Below are 21,086 nucleotides of genomic sequence, written 5' to 3' on the forward strand. Positions count from 1 at the left end.
GTATTGTTCCATTATGGTAATGCAAGTTTTAGTCTCTATTACAATCTTTGCCTTGCATGCCATGCCATGGTTTCATATTGTTGTGTTTGCAAGCAAAAACATCAAGACCAGTTTAGCAAAGAGGTCGCGGATCACATCATCATTCCTGCATATGTTTAACAATGTAATCTATTCTATATAGCAGAGGGTCATTTTCTCCTCATATAGTGGAGACGTGTGGGACATAAAAACAGAAACACCGAGGCAAACATCCAGTGCATTATAAATTGATTAACTTGTAGAAATTAGTTCCAAGACCATAGAGAATGATGGTTATTTATATAGAAATACATTTCAACGTTTCAGCAGGCAATCCAGGGTCCAACGTACAGCATCTAGGTGAGCTCGATTTGGGTGAGATGCTAGTTTACTAAGCTCTAAATTTATGAACATTGGAATAATAAAAGAAAGCCCACTTTCTACTAACTTCTCAGGTTGATGTAACAATTTTGTATTCAATTAAACTGTAAATGTGGTTTACATTAGTGTTGAAGAGTGACTTTATGAATACTAAAGGTAAACACAGAATATAGATGGTATGTTCCATCAGCAAGGGGTTTATAGAATTTTGCTCTGGCTATTGACTCACAATTGCCCTACAGTTAGTGTGTAAACTTTTGTTACCTCCCAGTCTTGTGAAATTGAACTGAATTTCCTGGGAATGTTTTCTCTGTCCCAAATTTATTCTAATGTATTCAGAATTCTCTTGCTTTTCTCAAAGGCTTTGTTAGTGTTGCTGTTGCCCTCCCGAGAAAGGATTCTACTTTTTGCCTGAATGAATCTTTTATTAAAAAAACAATGAAAGTCCGGTGTGTTGTGATGGAAACTCAAGTAATCTGGTAGAGAGTTTGAGAGTGTTTTTTTGGAACAAGTGTGAAGAGGCAGGCAGAAATGTCTGCAGTAACCACACAACCAGCCCCTTTTGGACTTTTAGAAAGGGAAAAACACATTGATAATGTGTTGGGAAGATTAAAAAGAAAAAGAACTAAAGGAGCTGGAGAACCGTTGGATAATATGGTACTTGCAGGTGCTACGTGGCAGCACTCAGACACTATTAGGATGCGTTCAGAAGAATCCAAAGTACTGGAGGAGAAAACAGTTGATGGGGATTTTGAGAAAGTGAAAGAAGAGGGTTCCTTTGGGATGCAATTGAATAATTCCAGGAAAGAGGAGTGGATAGAAACTTCTTCTCACACGTCTTCACTCCCTGAGGATGTAAGAGGGCAAGGGACAATGCAGGAGTTCCCTGGATTGCAACCACTTAACGAACTCCATCAGCTGTGTGTCACTGCAAAGGCTGAGCACCAAGGTGTGTAAATGATGCTCCTATACCATCTATTGTGTGCAGTATGCATAATAAAATTAGTTACTGTACAGTGTTTTAGATAATTGTAAACCATAGAGAATAGTTAAAGAGTTGAATTATGAACTGTATTTTGATTTTAGAAATCACATCAGATTTTAATTGAGCATATACTTATTAACAATTTCTATTTACATAACACCTTTAATGTAGTGTGTACAGAAAAGAAATGCATGCCAAGCAGTAATAGAAGAGTTAGGAAAGATGACAAAAAGCATGAATGAAGAGATGGAGCAAAAATAGTACAATGTTTTATTTAGCAGTGTTCAAAAAAAGGTAGCTTTTGATCATGGAGTGACATAACAAGGCAAAGGGGTTTTAAAACATAAGAACATAAGAATTAGGAACAGGAGTAGGCCATCTAGCCCCTCGAGCCTGCTCCGCCATTCAATAAGATCATGGCTGATCTGGCCGTGGACTCAGCTCCACTTACCCGCCCGCTCCCCATAACCCTTAATTCCCTTATTGGTTAAAAATCTATCTATTTGTGACTTGAATACATTCAATGAGCTAGCCTCAACTGCTTCCTTGGGCAGAGAATTCCACAGATTCACAACCCTCTGGGAGAAGAAATTCCTTCTCTGTAGGAGTAATAGTAGGGCAAGAGAACGGAAGACTCTGCTATCCCACTTCTCTGCTACTTCACCCTCACCTCTAACAACAAATGCAAGTTCTTTGTCACCAAGATAGAGACCATGGGGCCGAAATTCATCCCCGCCTGAAATGGGTCGCACCTTCTGCTCCTGAAATGTTTTTTCCGCTGTGTTGGATGAGGTCGCCTCTTTCGGTAAAATTCAGCTCTTTATCGTTTTTTTTAAGTAGACCAGAAGTCGGTCATAATTGGGGCAGAAGTGAGGCGGTAAGTACTCTTGAGGGGTGGAAATAGAGGCAGGACGGAGTCTCCGCTGCGGTGGTGATGTCATTACGTGTGTGCGTTACCACACTCGCCCCTTAACTTAAAGGAGAGAGAGAAGCAGCGATTCTTTAGGTTCAGTCCACTGGACCACCAGGGAGGGTTTCGGCCAGACCAGCGGTCTGGTACCCAAGAGGGGGTTCCAGGCTGTCTGTTGGCGGCCCGGCCGAACCTGGGGGCATAATTGTCCAGCCAACTTGGAAGTCAGCCGGCAAAAAAAATGAAATGGCAGCTGTGGCAGTGGGCCCTTGCCTTTAATGGGCGCCGCACAGCCAAGTCCCACACACAGAAAACAAGGTGCACTGACAGAAAAAGTTGTTGGGTGCACTGCTCGCAGATCATGGATTTTTGCAGGTGAATTTGGCTGGAGGTGTGATGGGGGTGTGGGAGATCGGCGTGCGCCCTGTGATGATGCACTTTGGACCAGTTGGCAGCTGCGGGGCGGGATTGGGGACCGCCAGAAAAATCCCTGAGCTAAATTTCGCTGGTGGTGGCCATTAGACTGGAAGTCGCTGGCTGCTCGACTCCGCCTCCTGGCCATTGCTTTCTAGCGGTAAGTGGCCTTTTTGGGAGCTGAATTTCGGCCCCCATCTGTTCAGCTTCTTTTGCTGCTTCCCTCCTTTCCCCTTGCCCACCAAGCCAAACCTCCCCAGCCCTCAGGCCTCCCTCTCCCATTATGTGGGGATAGTGAATAGTTTCAGGACATGTGAGCATTCTGGGTACTTGGAGTAGAAGAATGAATCATGATAGGGCAGTAGTCATCATTTGGGGGATTAGGGTAGCAAGCATTTGGAGTGTGGATAGGGGCAGCGAGTAATTGCAAGAGAGCAGTTAGTATTAAGTTAGGGTGTAGTTATTTTAGGGAAGATATAAGGTATGAGATATTGGTTGCGATGGATAGTTGAAGCAGTCAGAACGTATTTTTGAAGCAGAATGTATAAAGATTATTTTAGATCATAGTATTACTATCAAATTTATAGCGTCCTTCTTTCATAATAACATCATTATGAAATAGTATTGTTGTTATGTTACTGGACTAGTAATCCAGAGTCATGATCCAATAATTCAGAGAACGCAATTTCAAATCCAACCATGGCAACGTGAGAATTTGAATTCAGTTTAAACTATCTGGAAATAAAAAGCCGATATCAGTTAAAGAGACCATGATGCTGACGGATTGTTGCAGATACCCAACTAGTTCACCAATGTCCTTTAGGAAAGGAAATCTGCTGTCCTTACCCAGTCTGGCCTATATGTGACTCCAGTCACACACCAATGTGCCCTCTGAAGTGGCCTGATAAGCTACTTCATTGCATCAAACCAGCAGTTTAAGAAAAAGGTCCATCACCACCTTCACAGAGCAACAAAGGATGTGCAATATGTGCCAGCCTTGCGCATCCCAAGAATGAATAAAACAAAATGATGGTAAATCTTCACTTACTATGTTTGTCTAATTATTTTCCATTACAAGGGTCATTATAATTTAGAATTTCAGATAATATTTAGTCTCAGAGGTATTTGGTGATAACTTCTCATTACTCTGTTTCTATTTTAGGGCTTACCTGTGACCCTGGCAGGACATACATCATCACATCTCAAAAAGGTCAACAACTCTACATGGCATCAGAAGGTAATGTTTTGGGTGAAACAACAATGGCAAAGTATTAGTGCATACAGATGACCAGAAATGACATGAATGAAGCAGCAATGGGTGAAATGAAATTAAATGATATGTTACTGGACTAGTAATCCAGAGGCAATTAGGGCTGGGCAATAAATGCTGGACTTGCCAGTGACGCTCACAACCCATGAATGAATTAAAAATAATAAATTCTGGGAAGCTGAAGCATTGTGAGCTTTCTGAACCACATCATATAATTTTGGGAATCCTGAAGGGTTAACACTGAATTCTGGTAAAGCAGCTCTGTGAGAGAGCAAAGTCACAAGACACTTCTCAGACAGACCAACAGGTGGTTAGGAAAAGAAACAAAGAATTTGCATTTATATAATGCTTTTCATGACCACAGCCAATGAAGTACTTTTTAAGTTTAATCACTGTTATAATGTAGGAAATGCAGCAGTCAATTTGTGCACAGCAAGGTCCCACAAATAGAAATGAGATAATGACCAAATAGCCTGTTTTAAGTGTTGGTTCAGGGATAAATATTGGCCAGGACATCAGAGAGAGCTCCCCAGCTCTTCTTTGAAACAGTGCCAAGGGATCTTTTCCATCCAGCCAAGGGGGCCTCAGTTTAATGTCTTATCCGAAAAATAATACCTTCAACAGTGCAGCACTCCCTCAGTACTGCATTGAAGTGTTGGCCTAGATTTTGTGCTCAAGTCTCTGGAGTGAGGCTTGAACCTGCATCCTTCTAATTCAGAAACCCATTATCATAAAAATGTCCCTTTGGTCAGCCTGGAAATTAACAAATGGATCAGTTAACAGACAAGCAGCTGCAGGAATAGACTTTACCAGAACAGCAGGTTTTATGGTCCTGTTTGTGTTTATCATGATAAGGAAGTTAAAAGATATAAAACTGGCTAGGATATTCTGAGGACATCAGAAACATTTTAGACATGGTCTTCAGCCATCAAATTATCATGAACAAAGGTTGCTTTATGTGCAGAACCCATCACGTTCTTTTGCCAAAAGTAATTTCTGTCTTTCCTTATCTGGCCTGGGCCTATATATGACTCCAGACAGCAAGGTGGTTGACTCTTAACTGCCCTCTGAAATGGCTGACACCACCACCTTCTCAAGGGCAATTAGGGTTGGGCAATAAATGCTCGCGACGTCCACATCCCATGAACAAATATATATATTTTTAAAACTCTCTTTGTAATTTAAATCTTATTATTCCGTGGAAATTATAGCAGTTACATTGCAAACTCTAGGATTTAAATTGAAACCTGTAAAAATGTTAAAAGAATATTTGAAAAAACATTCTTTTTACACTTTCATGACCTTGCATCAGTTCTATTTCTTCTTCAGACACTACCTGCCTGTGTTTGAACTTGTGTGGTGCAGCCCGGTCCTGTTGTATTAAAATCTACAACCTGCAGTCAGAGGAGGTATTGCACTTTACCAGACCCTTCAGGATGGATGCCTGTTGTTTTGGATGCTGCCTAATGGAGATAAATGTGTTCAATGCCCAGAAGGAACAAATTGGCACAATTAAACAGAGGTAAATCCAATCATGCTTTATTCTTATTTATTTCATAAATCATAGAATTATTACAGCATAGGAGGCCGCCATTTGGCTTGTCGAGCCTGTGCCGAATAGGTACAAGGGTAATTGTTTATAGCAATACGTCTAATTGTATTAATTAGGTTATAGCAGTATGGCGCAACTTTTTTTGCAAAATTTCCTCCAACTAAATATTGGGAAGACCAAAGCCATTGTCTTCAGTCCCTACCACAAACTCTGTTCCCTCGCCATCGACTCCAACCCTCTCCCTGGCAACTGTCTGGGACTGAAACTGTTCGCAACTTTAGTGTCATGTTTGACCTCAAGATGAGCTTCCGACCACATATCCTTGCCATCACTAAGACCACCTATTTTCAGCTCTGTAGCATCGCCCGACTCCGTTCCTGCCTCAGCTCATCTGCTGCTGAAACCCTCATCCATGCCTTTGTTACCTCTAGACTTGACTTTTTCAACACACTCCTGGCCGGCCTCCCATGCTCTACCCTCCATAAACTTGAGTTCATCCAAAATTCTGCTGTCCATATCCTAACTTGCATCAAGTCCCGTTCGCTCATTACCCCTGTGTTCGCTGACCTACATTGATTTCTAGTTAAGCAATGCTTCAATTTAAAACTTCTCATCCTCATTTTCGAATCCCTCCATTGCCTTGCTCCTCCCCATCTCTGTATACTCGTCCGGCCCTACAAGTCTCTGAAATATCTGCGCTCCTCCAATTATGGCCGCTTGAGCATTCCCGATTTTAATCGCTCCACCATTGGCAGCTGTGCCTTCAGCTAGCAAGGCCCAATGCTCTGGAATTCCCTCCCTAAACCTCTTTCTTCCTTTACGACATTCCTTAAAAGCTACCTCTTGGACCAAGCTCCTGCGCTAATATCTCCTTATGTGGCTCGGTGTCAAATTTTGTTTGATAACACTTCTCTGAAGCGCTTTGGGATGTTTTACTACATTAAGGCACTATATAAATACAAGTTGTTGATGTTGCAAGGGTACAAAATCAGTTTATTAAATATCATTCCCCAATTGATTTACTGCAATCAACTCATCATAAGACGAAACCTAATTAAGTCAGAACAGTGTAATCTGCATTTTGATTATAAAATCTAATTGATTTAGTGTGAGCTTCAACCGTATAACATCAATTAAAATTCAAGCAGGTTAATGTAGCTGTGAGTTAAAGGAATATTACATTTGATTAGGGCAGGACCAAGTGTTTTATAGTTATTCCGTTTCCTGTGCACAAATACAGGCCAAATAAATGAGATGACAAGGCTTCTTTGCACTGACAGTGAGAGATTGTTTGGACTGTCTCAATCTGCTGTCACTCATGGGTTTGGACCTATTGTGCAAGGATGCTTATTAATTGGTAGTGGCACTCAGAGGAAGGTGTAGAGATAAAGCAGTGTAGAAACAGCTTTACTTTGGATCCAACCATGCGCTGGACAATGTTAAAGTGAACGTGTCCCTTTGTGTCTCTGGCTGCAGGTGGAGCATGTTCAGCCCATCGCTGGAAATCTATGACATGGATGGTCATGGGATTATGAAAATTCATGGCTCCTGTTGTCCTTGCCGCTGTTATTCAGATCAGGAATTTCAGGTATAAAACACTCAACATAACTATGATGTTCATTGTTACATCAATCAAAATTGAATTACACAAAAAGTCAACCAAGCTACGAGGGGATTTTTCTTAATTTGAAAATAATTCTGATTTGTGCTCTGGTTGACTTTGATCTAATGTTAACCAAGTAGAATCCAAGTACACCCTCCGAGTATACCCTCCGAGCAGCATATATTTTCCAGAGTCAGGTTGCTTCAGATCTGTGGTTGGGAAAATGTTGGAGTCCATTATTAAAGAAACAGTAACAGGACATTTGGAAATGCAAAATTTGGTCAGGCGAAGTCAGCATGGATTTATGAAGGGGAAGTCTTGTTTGACAAATTTGCTAGAATTCTTTGAGGATGTAATGAACAGGGTGGATAAAGGGGAACCAATGGATGTGGTGTATTTGGACTTCCAGAAGGCATTTGATAAAGTTCCACACAAAAGGTTACTGCACAAGATAAAAGTTCATAGGGTTGGGGGTAATATGTTAGCATGGATAGAAGATTGGCTGACAAACAGAAAAGAGAGAGTCAGGATAAAGAGTTTATTATCTGGTTGGCAATCAGTAATGAGTGGGGTGCTGTAGCGATCAGTGCTGGGACCCCAACTATTTACAATCTATATTAATGACTTGGAAGAGGGGACTGAGTGTAACGTAGGCAGGTTTGCTGATGATACAAAGATGGGAGGTAGGGTAATGTGTGCGGAAGACATAAAGAGGTTGCAGGAGGACATAGACAGGCTAAGTGAGTGGGCAAGAATTTGGCAGATGGCGTATAATGTTGGAAAATGTGAGGTCATGCACTTTGGCAGAAAAAAATCAAACATTAAATGGAGAAAGATTGCAAAGTGCCACAGTACAGCGGGACCTGGGGGTACTTGTGCATGAAACACAAAAGGATAGTATGCAGGTACAGCAAGTGATCAGAAAGGCCAATGGAATCTTGGCCTTTATTGCAAAGGGGATGGAGTATAAAAGCAGGGAAGTCTTGCTACAGCTGTAGAGGGTATTGGTGAGGCCACACCTGGAATACTGTGTGCAGTTTTGGTTTCCATATTTACGAAAGGATATACTTTGCTATGGAGGCAGTTCAGAGAAGGTTCACTAGGTTGATCCCAGGGATGAGTGGGTTGACTTATAAAAACATAAAAAATAGGTACAGGAGACGACCATTCAGCCCTTCGAGCCTGTAACACCATTCAATAAGATCATGGCTGATCATTCACTTCAGTACCCCTTTCCTGCTTTCTCTTTATACCCCTTGATCCTTTTAGCCGTAAGGGCCATATCTAACTCCCTCTTGAATATATCCAACGAACTGGCATTCACAACTCTTTGTGGTAGAGAATTCCACAGGTTAACAACTTTGAGTGAAGAAGTTCATCCTCATCTCGGTCCTAAATGGCTTACCCCTTATCCTTAGACTGTGTCCCTTGGTCTGGACTTCCCCAACATCGGGAACATTCTCCCTGCAACTAACCTGTCCAGCCCCGTCAGAATTTTATATGTTTCTAGGAGATCCCCTCATCCTTCTCAACTCCAGTGAATACATATACCATGACACCCAGGTCTCGTTGCACCTCCCCTTTTCCGAATCTGCTGCCATTCAGATAATATTCTGCCTTCGTGTTTTTGAGGAAAGGTTGAGTAGGTTGAAATTTAGAAGAATGAGAGGTGATTTTATAGAAACGTATAAGATTATGAGGGGGCTTGACAAGGTGAATGCAGAGAGGATGTTTCCACTGGTGGGGGAGACTAGAACTAGAGGGCATGGTCTTAGAATAAGGAGCCGCCCATTTAGAACTGAGATGTTCAGAAACTTCTTCTCTGAGGGTTGTGAATCTGTGCAATTCGTTGCCTCAGAGAACTGTGGAAGCTGGACATTAAATAAATTTAAGACAGAAATAGACAGTTTGTTAAACAATAAGGGGTTAAGGAATTTTAAAAAAGGAGGGAGAGAGAAAACAGGGAATTATAGACCGATCAGCCTGACATCAGTAGTGGGTAAAATGATGGAATCAATTATTAAGGATGTCATAGCAGCGCATTTGGAAAGAGGCGACATGATAGGTCCAAGTCAGCATGGATTTGTGAAAGGGAAATCATGCTTGACAAATCTTCTGGAATTTTTTGAGGATGTTTCCTGTAGAGTGGACAAGGGGGAACCAGTTGATGTGGGGCATTTGGACTTTCAGAAGGCATTTGGGCTTTCGACAAGGTCCTACACAAGAGATTAATGTGCAAAGTTAAAGCACATGGGATTGGGGGTAGTGTGCTGACGTGGAATGAGAACTGGTTGGCAGACAGGAAACAAAGAGTAGGAGTAAATGGGTACTTTTCAGAATGGCAGGCAGTGACTAGTGGGGTACCGCAAGGTTCTGTGCTGGGGCCCCAGCTGTTTACATTGTACATTCATGATTTAGACGGGAGGATTAAATGTAGTATCTCCAAATTTGCGGATGACACTAAGTTGGGTGGCAGTGTGAGCTGCGAGGAGGATGCTATGCGGCTGCAGAGTGACTTGGATAGGTTAGGCGAGTGGGCAAATGCATGGTAGATGAAATATAATGTGGATAAATGTGAGGTTATCCACTTTGGTGGTAAAAACAGAGAGACAGACTTATCTGAATGGTGACAAATTAGGAAAAGGGGAGGTGCAACAAGTCCTGGGTATCATGGTACATCAGTCATTGAAGATTGGCATGCAGGTACAGCAGGCGGTTAGAAAGCAAATGGCATGTTGGCCTTCATAGCGAGGGGATTTAAGTACAGGGGCAGGGAGGTGTTTCTACAGTTGTACAGGGCCTTGGTGAGGCCACACCTGGAGTATTGTGTACAGTTTTGGTCTCCTAACTTGAGGAAGGACATTCTTGCTATTGAGGGAGTGCAGCGAAGGTTCACCAGACTGATTCCCGGGATGGCGGGACTGACATATCAAGAAAGACTGGATCAACTGGGCTTGCATTCACTGGAGTTCAGAAGAATATGAGGGGATCTCATAGAAACGTTTAAAATTCTGACTGGTTTAGACAGGTTAGATGCAGGAAGAATGTTCCCAATGTTAGGGAAGTCCAGAACCAGGGGTCACAGTCCAAGGATAAGGGGTAAGCCATTTAGGACTGAGATGAGGAGAAACTTCTTCACCCAGAGAGTGGTGAACCTGTGGAATTTTCTACCACAGAAAGTTGTTGAGGCCAATTCACTAAATATATTCAAAAAGGAGTTAGATGTAGTCCTTACTACTAGGAGGATCAAGGGGTATGATGAGAAAGCAGGAATGGGGTACTGAAGTTGCATGTTCAGCCATGAACTCATTGAATGGCGGTGCAGGCTCGAAGGGCCGAATGGCCTACACCTGCACCTATTTTCTATGTTTCTATATTATGGGGAGCGGGCAGGGAAGTGGAGTCGAGTTCATGATCAGATCAGTCATGATCTTATTGAATGGCGGAGCAGGCTCGAGGGGCCTTATGACCTACTCTTATTTCTTATGGTCAGAATGCATGATCCCCACAGCAATGAATGATACTTCTCCAGGACACACACGGTTCCACCCCTTCAATGAAGGAGGTCTAACATGTCTCTGTTGTGATAAGAAAATTGATGCTCTTAATAGGAGGAATTTATAGGATTAAAAAGTACCCCACCTTGCTTCCTCTTTAAAGGTGTGAACTTTTGGATTGTGCACTTCATAACCACTTTCAATATTTTCCCTAGTAATCAACATATCAAATGGACTGGAGTTTTTGGTGAGCTTGCAGATTGTGTAAAAGCTCACCAATACAATGACACTGGGATGAAATTCATCCCCGCCGGAAACCTGGCGCACCTACCGTTTTCTAAGTGTTTTTACTGTCACGTCAGTCAAAGCGGACTCTTGATCCATTTTCAGCTCTTTGGCAATTTTTTTGTAGCGGACCAGAAGTCGGTCATAATGGGGCGGAAATGCGGCGGTAAGTACTTGAGGGGCAGAAGTGGGTGTGGGACAGAGTCTCTGCCGCTGTCAGTCAGCGGCGGAGCGGACGTCAGTGCCCGTGTGCGTCACTACGTCCCTCCTCTCATTTAAAGAGGAGAGAAGCAGTGATTATTTAGGCTTGGGCACTGGGCCACCAGAGAGGGCCATCAGCCTGGCACCCAAAAGAGGGTGCCAGGCTGCCTGGCTGAACCCGGGGCCATAATTGTTCAGCCAATCTGGAAGTCATCCGGCAAAAAAAAAACATGACGGCCGCAGCAGAGCACCGCCCCCTTGAAGGGCTGCCGTGGCTCACGCAATGAAAGGAAGGTGTACCGACAGAAAAAGCTGTTGGGAGCACCACGCGTCAGATGTATGATTTTCCCAGCTAAATTTTGCGGGGGGGGGGGGGGGGGGGGAAAGAGGGTACCATGAAGATGCGGGAGATGGGCGGTGGGCGCTTTGATGACATGCTTCGGATGGTCAGCAGCAGCGGGGCGAAAGTGGGGATCGGTAGAAAAATCTATGAGGTGAATTTTGATCGTGGTGGCCATTAGACCGGAAATTGCCGGCTGCTCGACTCCGCCACCTAGTGCTGCTTTCTGGCAGTAAGTGGCCTTTTTGGGAGGCTGAATTTCAACTGCCTTTTAACATTATGACTAATCATAATGGTAATTTTCAACAGGATTGCTGTAAATAGAGAGTTAGGTTTAAGAGATGCTGAGAAGCAGTATGAAATTGGAGACGTGCTCATACTGCAATACCAATCCCTCATCAACTAACTTGGTTAGCTAGCAAAATAAATTTTAAAACATTGATTTTGGTGATCTGTTGTGCTCATTAAGATTTTAAAAATGTCATGTGCTTCACAAGATAGGAATGAGGAATGTAATTTACTCATAGATCATCAATCCAGAAGGAAAGAGGTTGTTGGAGTATGAGACATTTGCAATAAAAGCAGGTGTTATTTTTCATGTTTATGTTGGGGAATTTGGTGCTCGTCTTTAACAAATTTTCATTTGCACCAGATTTGGTGGTTTGTTAGTAGTTAATAAAGTAAAATTACATGTAACTAGCTATTATAAAATGGTCACCGGTTTTATGCATACCAGAATCTTGTGAGCTGTGTTGTAATTTTATGTCTTTAAGATGGCCATTGTGGTGCCAATAATATACAATAGTCTTACTATTCCCATCTGTAAACAATAAGCGTCTATAATATTACAGATTTCATCCAAGATTGGGAACCATTTGGGACTGATCTGGAAGCGGTGGCAAGGGTACAATTCAGATTACAACATGGATCACGAATACTTTGGTGTGGACTGTAAGAACCTTTAATAAAACAAGTTATCAAGAGCTGAAATATTTATTGATACAAAAACACTCAAGTTTATTGTCACATGACAACATCTGGCCCGATTCTCTACCTTGTGTATTGCACAAACATTCCCTTAAAATCAACATGATACATTTCCATACTTGGCTGAAAACTTATGGTAACACTGCCCTTAATAATGCAATTATTAAAAAGCAATTGTATTTATATTTTGGACAATGAAGTGCCTTTTTGTTAGAATTTTTGCCAGACCAAATCCAATATAAACTGTTTTGTTTTATCATTGAGTACATTTTCGTCTTTAGCACTCCCAACGCATAGCTTCACCTGCATAGAGCATATATTGGAAAAACAGGCACACACCGCCTAAAATTTCCCATATATCTATTTTAATGAGTAGAAAATAGTGGATAGAATGTGCCTAATTCTCTGATTTGTCTTTCTGACATGCAGTACTCTGTGCCAGTTGTGCTGAAGACAAAAAAAAATGCTTTACTCAGTCTGGCTTAGCTCAGATAAGAACACTTTGGAAGTTTATACACCAATCACACTATCATTTTCCAATTAGAAAAAAAATCTAGATTGCTACCTAAGAAACATTTTGCCAAAGCAAGTTATATCTGCTATAGGCAAAGGATGCTAATATAGCAAAATAATATTTTAATGTCCTGACGTGAAAAACTTCAATTAGTCCACTACACTGATTTATGCACTGAGAATATTTGCACATTTTTAATTTATATTTTAAAAAGGTTGCAATACCTTACAGGGATGAATGTTCACTACATCAAATATACATGGACAACTGTTTTATGTAGAATGTCAGGACACATTAAGTACTCCCTCATTTTGCCACACTGAACAGAGTACAGATGATGTCTATGGACCAGGAGGAGATTTACTAGAATGATACTAAGGATGAGGGACTTCAATTATGTAGAGGGACTAGAGAAGCTGGGATTGTTCTCCTTGGAGCAGAGAAGGTTACGGGGAGATTTGACAGAAGTGTTCAAAATTACAAAAGGTTTTGAGTAAATAATGAAAAACTGTTTCACTGGTGGGAGGGTTGGTAACCAGAGGACATAGATTTAAGATAATTGGCAAATAGAGGGGAGAGAGGGGTTTTCTTTTTACACAGTGATTTGTTATGATCTGGACTGCACTGCCTGAAGGGGTGGTGAAAGCAGATTCAATAGTAACATTCAAAAAGGAATTGGATAAGTATTGAAAGGAAAAAATTGCAGGGCTATGGAGAAAGAGCAAGAGAATGGGACTAATTGGATAGCTCTTTCAAAGAGTCGACACAGGCACAATGGACCGAATAGCCTCCTATGTTGTATGATTTAGAAATTCTTCTCATCTATTATATCAAACCAATTTGCAATTATTTTCACTGTGGAATCTTTGTTAACATTTACATGTGAAAGTACATGTTGAGATTAATACATGTGCTGAATGGGCATATCATTGGCAAATTAATTTCAACATAGATAAGTATGAGGTATTACATTTTGGTAAGAAAAAGAGGTCACATATTATTCTGAAAATAAGAATTTAAATAGGGTAGAGGAACAAAGGGATCTGGGAATACAAATACACAAATCATTAAAAGTAGTGACACAGATTAACAAGGCCATAAAAAAAAAACAAGAACGAGTTTATTTCGAGAGAGATAGAATTGAAAAGTAGAGAAGTGATGCTAAACTTGTATCGAACCTTAGTTAGACCACACTTGGGAGTACTGTGTACAGTACTGGTCATCATATTATAAAAAAGAATATAAAGGCATTGGAGAATGTGTAAATAAGATTTATAATGATACCAGAACTGAGAGGTTAAACCTATCAGAAAAGGGCGAACAGGCTGGGTCTCTTTTCTCTTGGGGAAAAAAAGACCAAAGGTTGACCAGAGGTTTTTAAAATTATGAAATATTTTGCTAAGAGTACACACAAGGGACTAGAAATTCATTTTTTGGTGAAAGCGGTATTTTTGCGCCCAAAATACCGCTTTCACTCTGCTAAGAGGTCTAAAATTCGGGCTTCAATACACATAGCGGTAAAAGTTGGCATTGTACAAGGATTCGTGGCGCAAACCGCGAATTTTCTGCAACTTTACTCAGAGGTCGATACTTCTGTGAGGAGGTCTTGGGAGGGGGGAGAAAACACCAAAAGAAAATTTGCAAGAAACAATAAAAAAAAATAAAAACATTCACAAGACATTTAACTAGTGAATCACTGCAAAAGAATTTAATAAAAACTAACTTACCTGTTTTTGCAACTCTTCATACCTATTGCTGTTCCAAGGGCTGCATTGCAGGTTTTTCCCTGGCGTTTTTTTTACAATCCTAAATATGTGCGCGCTGAGTGCCAAATTTTTGGCGAAAGCGCTATTTCGAGTCTTGCACAGCGCTGGTTCTCTCCCCAGTGGTACTTTTAAAAAAAACGCCGCTGCAAGACTTCTCCGGATTTCCTGGATCGCTGTTTTTCACCAAAAACAGAAATATCACTGAAAAACCGGGCGCAAGGTTGCCGCATTTTTAATCCCAAGTGTTTTTACTTGTGGGGAAGAACAAAACTAAAGGCCATCAATACAAGAGCCACCAGGAAATCATAGGGAATTCAGAAAAAACTTCTTTACGCAGTGGTGAGAATGTGGAACTTACGACCACAAGGAGTAGTTGAGGTTCATAGTATAATGATGTATTTAAGGGGAAGCTATATAAGCATAAGGGAGAAGGGAATAGAGGCTTATGCTATTAGATGAGGAAGAAAGTGGAGCATAAATACCAGCATAGACTGTTTGGGCTGCTTCTGTGCTGTATATTCTATGTACACGAGATATTTTCTTGCGATATTGGCCTGAAAACTGGTTCTTATGCATTTATTTACTTTATTTTTAAATATAGTTCCAATCAACATGAATCCAAATGCAAAGGTGCTTTTGCTGGCTGCTGCCTTCTTACTTGTAAGTTGTAAATCTAATCAAACTTTACTGCAGTGTTAAAGCCACTCCATTATAGTTAGGAGTTTATCCTCCCCACATATGTAATAATTTATTTTATTCTTTTACAGAACTACATGTTCTTTGAAATGAGCTGAATTTCAAGATCTCCTCCATTCTCACCATCAAGATTGCTTCACACAAACTGCTTAAAATGTTGCAAAATAATGAATAAATTATGCTCCTGTTAATGTAAACTTACTTGTATTGTCTTGATCAAAATACCTGAGAGGACCCTCCAAGTCATATAGACATCAATTATAAAGGCTATTATTCTGGTCTAAATTAACATGTTAGAAAAGTTATCTAACTGAGAATAAGCAAGGCAAGTTCACTTCATAAGGTACCTGGTAAGGTGCTAGGTGATGTATACAAATTTTCAGGTGGAGTTTGATAACATGTCTCACAAGAAGCTGGTTAGAAAAACTCAGGCATATGGAAGAAATAATAATGTACATCAGCAAAGAGAATTGTTAAAAGTGAGGTGGGATCCCTGACAGGAGAGGATTGTCAATCTGTAGATGGTCAAAACAATGGCAGAGGTATTTAATAAGTACTTTGCATCGATCTATACTAAAGAGGATATCAGAGAGGTGGTTGAGCGAGATGAGTGATACGATGATGGATAAAAGGAGTAGTTTAGATAAGTTAGCTAAAGTAAAGGAAGACAAAAACACCAAGGTCTTACAAAGTACATTCTAGGTTTGAGGGAGATGAGGGAGGAAATTGCAGAGTTCCTAGAAATATTTCAGGTCTCTATCCTGCGGCCACTTTTACTCACTGTGAATATCAATTATTTGAATATAGACAGAGGGAGTGGTGTCAAAATTTACAGATGATACCAAATAGGAGGTATAGTTAATTCCAAAGGAAGCTGCAAAGGGATATTAATAAGATGGGTGAACAGACTACAAAGTGGCAGATGCAATTCAATATCACCATTTGGGAGGTGACGCATTTTAGTGACCTTCTACATCAACTCCACTTTCCTACCATATCCCTTGATTCCCTCATTGACCAAACATATATAGATCACAGACTCACTGTGATGCTATGTGGAAAGAAGAAATACAAATATAGAAAACTTGAACAATTGGGTCTTTTTCATTGTAACACAGATTACAGGGTGATATGATAGAAGTGTTTTAAAATTATGAAAGGATGGGTCAGATTAGATAGACTTTTTCCAGTAGTTAGGGGTCAGAATGAGAGGCCATAGAAACAAGATTAAATGCAAGAGATTTAGAACAGATGATAGGAGAAACATCTTTACACAGCGAGTTGCGAGGCTGTGAAATTCACTTCCAGGGTTAATGGTTGAGGCAACAATGTCAACATTCAAAGATTAGATTGGCTAGGAGGATGGAGGGATATGGGAACAGGATGGGTAAATAGGATTGCTTGCATGGTGAGTAAACACCAACATGGATTGGTTGGGCCGAATGGCCTGTTTCATGTAGTAACTTCTATGTATTTCTAGGAGGAAACTGAGGGGTGTGGCACAATAGCTGTTGGAAGTAATTACCTGGAGGAGAGGCATGAGAATACAAGCTCACATATCAGCATTTTAGTGCCCATCATGATTGGGTTGCAGAGAGCCAAGCAGTAACTGCTGATGGTCCACACCTCCATCAGCTCAATGAGATATGTACTTAAATCAGGAATGTGATAATGTACTGTGGATATCTCAGTTGGTAGAATGGGTGATTTGTTAGCATGGTCAGGTCTGGCTGTCCCAAAAGCAGCAAAGTGCAGCTCATTGCTCCATGCCAATCTTCCATCTCAATATGCATGCAGCTACTCGTTTATTTTCCCTTGTCAGTAGGGATGTAAAATGGGCAGTATCGTATCAACCATCATGTAATACATCCCTCTTAATTTTCTATTCCATTGAAGGAAAAATCAGGTGGGTGTATAATTGGCAGTCAATCCAATACCACCCATTTTACGCACATGCCAAAGTTGAAAGTTCAACCCAATATATCCAACAGAACTATTTTATTTGTGAGCATTAAAGAACAAGATTTTAAATGGCTGTTTATGTAATATTGGTTTGATTTCTACTGATTACATTCACAAGCAAAAGCAGAAGTGTATTATGGTGAGCCTCAAATATAAACTATAATTTAGCTATTATGAGGGATGCTTTTTTTAAAATTGACCATCAGCAATAAAGGGTTTTGTGATACAATTTTATTTTCATAGTACTGGGACTACACAACTTTTAATACTGGCCATAAATAAAATCTTAAAGCAGCATTCATTGCTGTCTATGCTAAAAATGACAAAAAAAACAATGTCTCTTGCAGAGAATCATATACTGTTACAACTTACTTTAACCACCTGTTTTGCATTTTAAGAGTGCAAGAGAACAGAAACAGACCAGCTCACATCTCAAAATTACATTTCCCCTATCGTTGATTGTAAATTTCACTATGATCACAAGGAGAAGTCCATAGCATAGGACAATTCTGCCTTTACCAGCTAGATGGTTATAACAAAAAGGAGAATAAATGACAGCATCCGAGATATGATCTAATATTAGGAGACTACTATACAAGTTTTCCTTGTTTGAAAGCAATTATTTCAATACCCGTTATGTTTGTTTTTCTGGGTTTCAGGGGCACTCGAGTTTAAAACAGCCTATTGCTCTGTGAAGGCCACTGTGGCCATCATCTCTAATAAGCAATGTGCAACTTATTCATTCAAACCCTCTGCTCTGATAAACAAAAGGGAAAGGTCAGATTTAATATACAACACATTAAATGCTTTTAGTCATAAAGTGCTCTTTATTTGAAAATAGCACCAAGAAGACAAATAAGGTAAAGTTTTGCTTGTGATCCAACCATTTACATCTGCAAATATAACATTGTTTACCAAATGCAGCATTTCTTCAGAAAAGCAAAATAACAAAAAGAGGATGAATAGAAAGTTATAAAAAAAGTAAAAAAAGTGGAGAAAATAAATTGAGGGCAATCATGAGACGGAGATGAAAACGCCACAAGTCAGGTGAAACCAATAATTTATATACACAGCCAAGAAGCAGATTAATTTTCTCCAAGTCTAATATTTATGTATCCACAAAACACCAACATATACAATATTAACATTTTTTTATACTAAAGTAACAGAATTGCTTAGAAACAAAAGATATGAGCATAACAGACTTAGCTCGACTTAAAAAAATAAAATGCAGTTTGATTCTGTCAAAACAACTGGTTGACCAATGGCATCAGTAATTCTTCCCTGGAATAACAATGTCCTGATTGGGATCGACACTGAACACCATCCCATTCCAAAATTGTTAATTTTAGTTTTAATGTGGTGTTTCTCGAGGAGGAAGAAGGGCATACCTTCCAAATAAACAAATGGAGTGCAATGAAGATCTCATAAAGTGATTTTCGTATTTCGAAAGCTTGAATTGTCTCTGTGAAAGAAAATGAGAGAATACATTACTCTGTATACTCAACATACTTCGCAACTACACCTCTGCATGAGATTTTAATTACAGGTGTAAACTACCAAGAGTTACAAATATTAAGGCAATAATTATATATGGAGGTTATCCCATCATGTTAGAAAAAACTATTTGAATTTTTTGTACTTGTTTAAAATCTCAATCTGCATTTGCTAAATGGATTGTTCATAGTTTCCAGAATGTACCAGGATTATTCAACTATTTCATTGAAAGGAACGTTACAAGTTTAATTAGTTTATGTTGAAGATTTTATGATGAATTAAGAAATGCAATTTTGCATCTCCTTCTATTCACTATATTAGACCCTGCATTGCAAATTGATCAAATCTCATTTTTATGGATATTATGGGCCCAAGTTTCCGCTCCCTGTAAAAACGGCACACCACCTTTCTAGAATAAAAAGGACTCCAAAAAGTTACCTTCTAATGCTCCGAGCTCCTCAGGATGTCTTCGGCCTTAGCGTAGCGCAGCACAAAGGGTGGGGGGGGGGGGGGGGGCGGAGCCAGGTCCCGGCACTGCACATGCGCGCTAGAGTGTGCGCGCATGTGCAGTAGCTCCTCGCAGCCCGAATCTCTGACGCTGTGAGGGAGGGGCCCGAAGCACGCTGCCCCTAGCCCTGGCTGAATGGACTTCCCGGGCATTGAAGATGTGCTTAAATAGTTATCGGGACTCGGGCTTCCTAGAAACACCCACACCGATTATCGCTGGGATGATTATCAGTAACAGGGCAGAAAACTTGCACACAACTCCTGTTGGCAGATGCAGCTTGCCCCATTTAACAAGACTATGTTCTGGCTATGAGAAAACACTCCAGGTAAATGGCTGTTACGGACTCTGACTGAAAAGCTCATATGTGGGACCTGCCCGATATTGACGACTCTGAATTGGACTCGGGATCCACGTCTTTGAACATTCTCTGACAACCACAGATTTCGGCAAAGGAGATGACACTTCAAGACCGCATCCGCGGGGAGCGTGCCTAGACTGGGGGAGAAACGTCCTGCTTTTATTCCGGACTGGTTGGAATTCTAAAAGTGGAATCTTGCAATCTGGAAGCACCTAAATTAATAAGCGTCTAGGTACAAAATACGACAATTCCGGTGCATACTCCAATCAGCAAGGTAGGACTTCTAATTCTTATTACTTGATTTAATGTTCATTTATTGTTATTTAAAAATGATGGTGGTTTCCATGCATCTTTATGGTTAAAAGTGAAATGTTTAATGCTTTGTAAAATCCCCTAACTTCCCTCCTCTCCCCCTCCCCCCCATATCTCGCTGCCTGCGCCTAATTTATAAAGTGTAGGCAAGGTTTTTCCTGAACGTACAAAAATCTACACTTACTCCATTCTAGTTAGTTTGGAGTAAGTTTTCACTGCGTAAACTTGCAAGACAGGCATAAGTGGCTGATAACGCCCCCTTTTGGAAAAAAAACTGTTCTAAAATGAAACTATTCTAACTAACTAGAATTGGAGCAAACTAAATGCCGAGAATTGCAATTTCTAATATACTCCATACTAAATTAGTTGCTCCTAAAAAATAGGAGCAACTCGAGCTGAAACTTGAGCCCTATATAACTATTGTAGATTTTGTATCCATAAAATCAATTTCACACCTTATTCTTGACAGGCACTGTTGGCAACAAGTTAGTTTGATGCAGGTGCTGTGTACCAGGAAACTGGAAGAATCAGATAGAATCAAGTCCAATGTAAATTAATTTCTAATTGTCCAAGTGGTGTAGCCTAACTGAAATAATATAAAGTAACTTACCTATCGTATTATTATTTCCATATAATTTATCCTTCACATAAAACTGAATCAGGCCAGTCATTCAACAGGGGAATCATTTATTGCTGTCTTGTGAGAGCAATATGATCTCCCCCACTATGTGGCAGCCCAGTTCTGTTCCAAAGGTGGCTGCAGAGAAGATAGTGCAAATACAATGAAGGACTATTCGAGAAAATGATCGTTCGAAGTACTCCAAACCAGAGAAGACAGCAGTAAAAGGGCAATGTATATGTTGGATAAATTACATGGAAATAAAAAGACCATATCGTAAAAGATAAGCAATCTTTCTTACTTTCTCATCCATTTACTCTCCACAAACAACTGCATCAATCATTTGATTTTGAAATCAACTTCAAGCCCTCCATATTGAAGAATGCAATCTCTTCAATACACTGATCTAAG

The 21,086-nt window shown here is 40.3% G+C and overlaps 2 protein-coding genes across 4 annotated transcripts in view; one reads left to right on the forward strand and one right to left on the reverse strand.

The window, feature by feature from the left end:
• The first annotated feature begins 930 nt into the window (after nucleotides 1-930).
• Nucleotides 931-15,517, forward strand: LOC139266228 (phospholipid scramblase family member 5). Its single transcript, XM_070884057.1, has 7 exons — nucleotides 931-1,348; nucleotides 3,871-3,945; nucleotides 5,308-5,500; nucleotides 7,007-7,118; nucleotides 12,308-12,407; nucleotides 15,325-15,383; nucleotides 15,491-15,517. Exons 1-7 carry the CDS (start codon nucleotides 931-933, stop codon nucleotides 15,515-15,517), a joined length of 984 nt encoding a protein of 327 aa, XP_070740158.1.
• Nucleotides 15,518-17,746: 2,229 nt separating this feature from the next.
• The window catches only part of eif4e2 (eukaryotic translation initiation factor 4E family member 2), a 50,359-nt gene continuing 47,019 nt past the window's right edge, over nucleotides 17,747-21,086 (reverse strand). For all 3 annotated transcript variants that reach the window (XR_011593648.1, XM_070883409.1, XM_070883408.1), the window contains one exon: nucleotides 17,747-18,846. Coding sequence is in view for 2 of the 3 variants with exons in the window: in XM_070883409.1 (XP_070739510.1) it covers nucleotides 18,807-18,846 (40 nt within the window). In the remaining variant the exon portion in view is untranslated. The remainder of the gene's footprint in view (nucleotides 18,847-21,086) is intronic.

Source organism: Pristiophorus japonicus, chromosome 6 (assembly GCF_044704955.1).
Source record: "Pristiophorus japonicus isolate sPriJap1 chromosome 6, sPriJap1.hap1, whole genome shotgun sequence".
In the NCBI taxonomy this organism is placed as follows: domain Eukaryota; kingdom Metazoa; phylum Chordata; class Chondrichthyes; family Pristiophoridae; genus Pristiophorus; species Pristiophorus japonicus.

Coding starts and splice junctions, on each gene's coding strand:
- LOC139266228 (XM_070884057.1), top strand. CDS start 931: ATGTCTGCAGTAACCACACAACCAGCCCCTTTTGGACTTTTAGAAAGG. Junction 1,349..3,870: donor TGCAAAGGCTGAGCACCAAG/GTGTGTAAATGA, acceptor TTTCTATTTTAG/GGCTTACCTGTGACCCTGGC. Junction 3,946..5,307: donor ACTCTACATGGCATCAGAAG/GTAATGTTTTGG, acceptor TTTCTTCTTCAG/ACACTACCTGCCTGTGTTTG.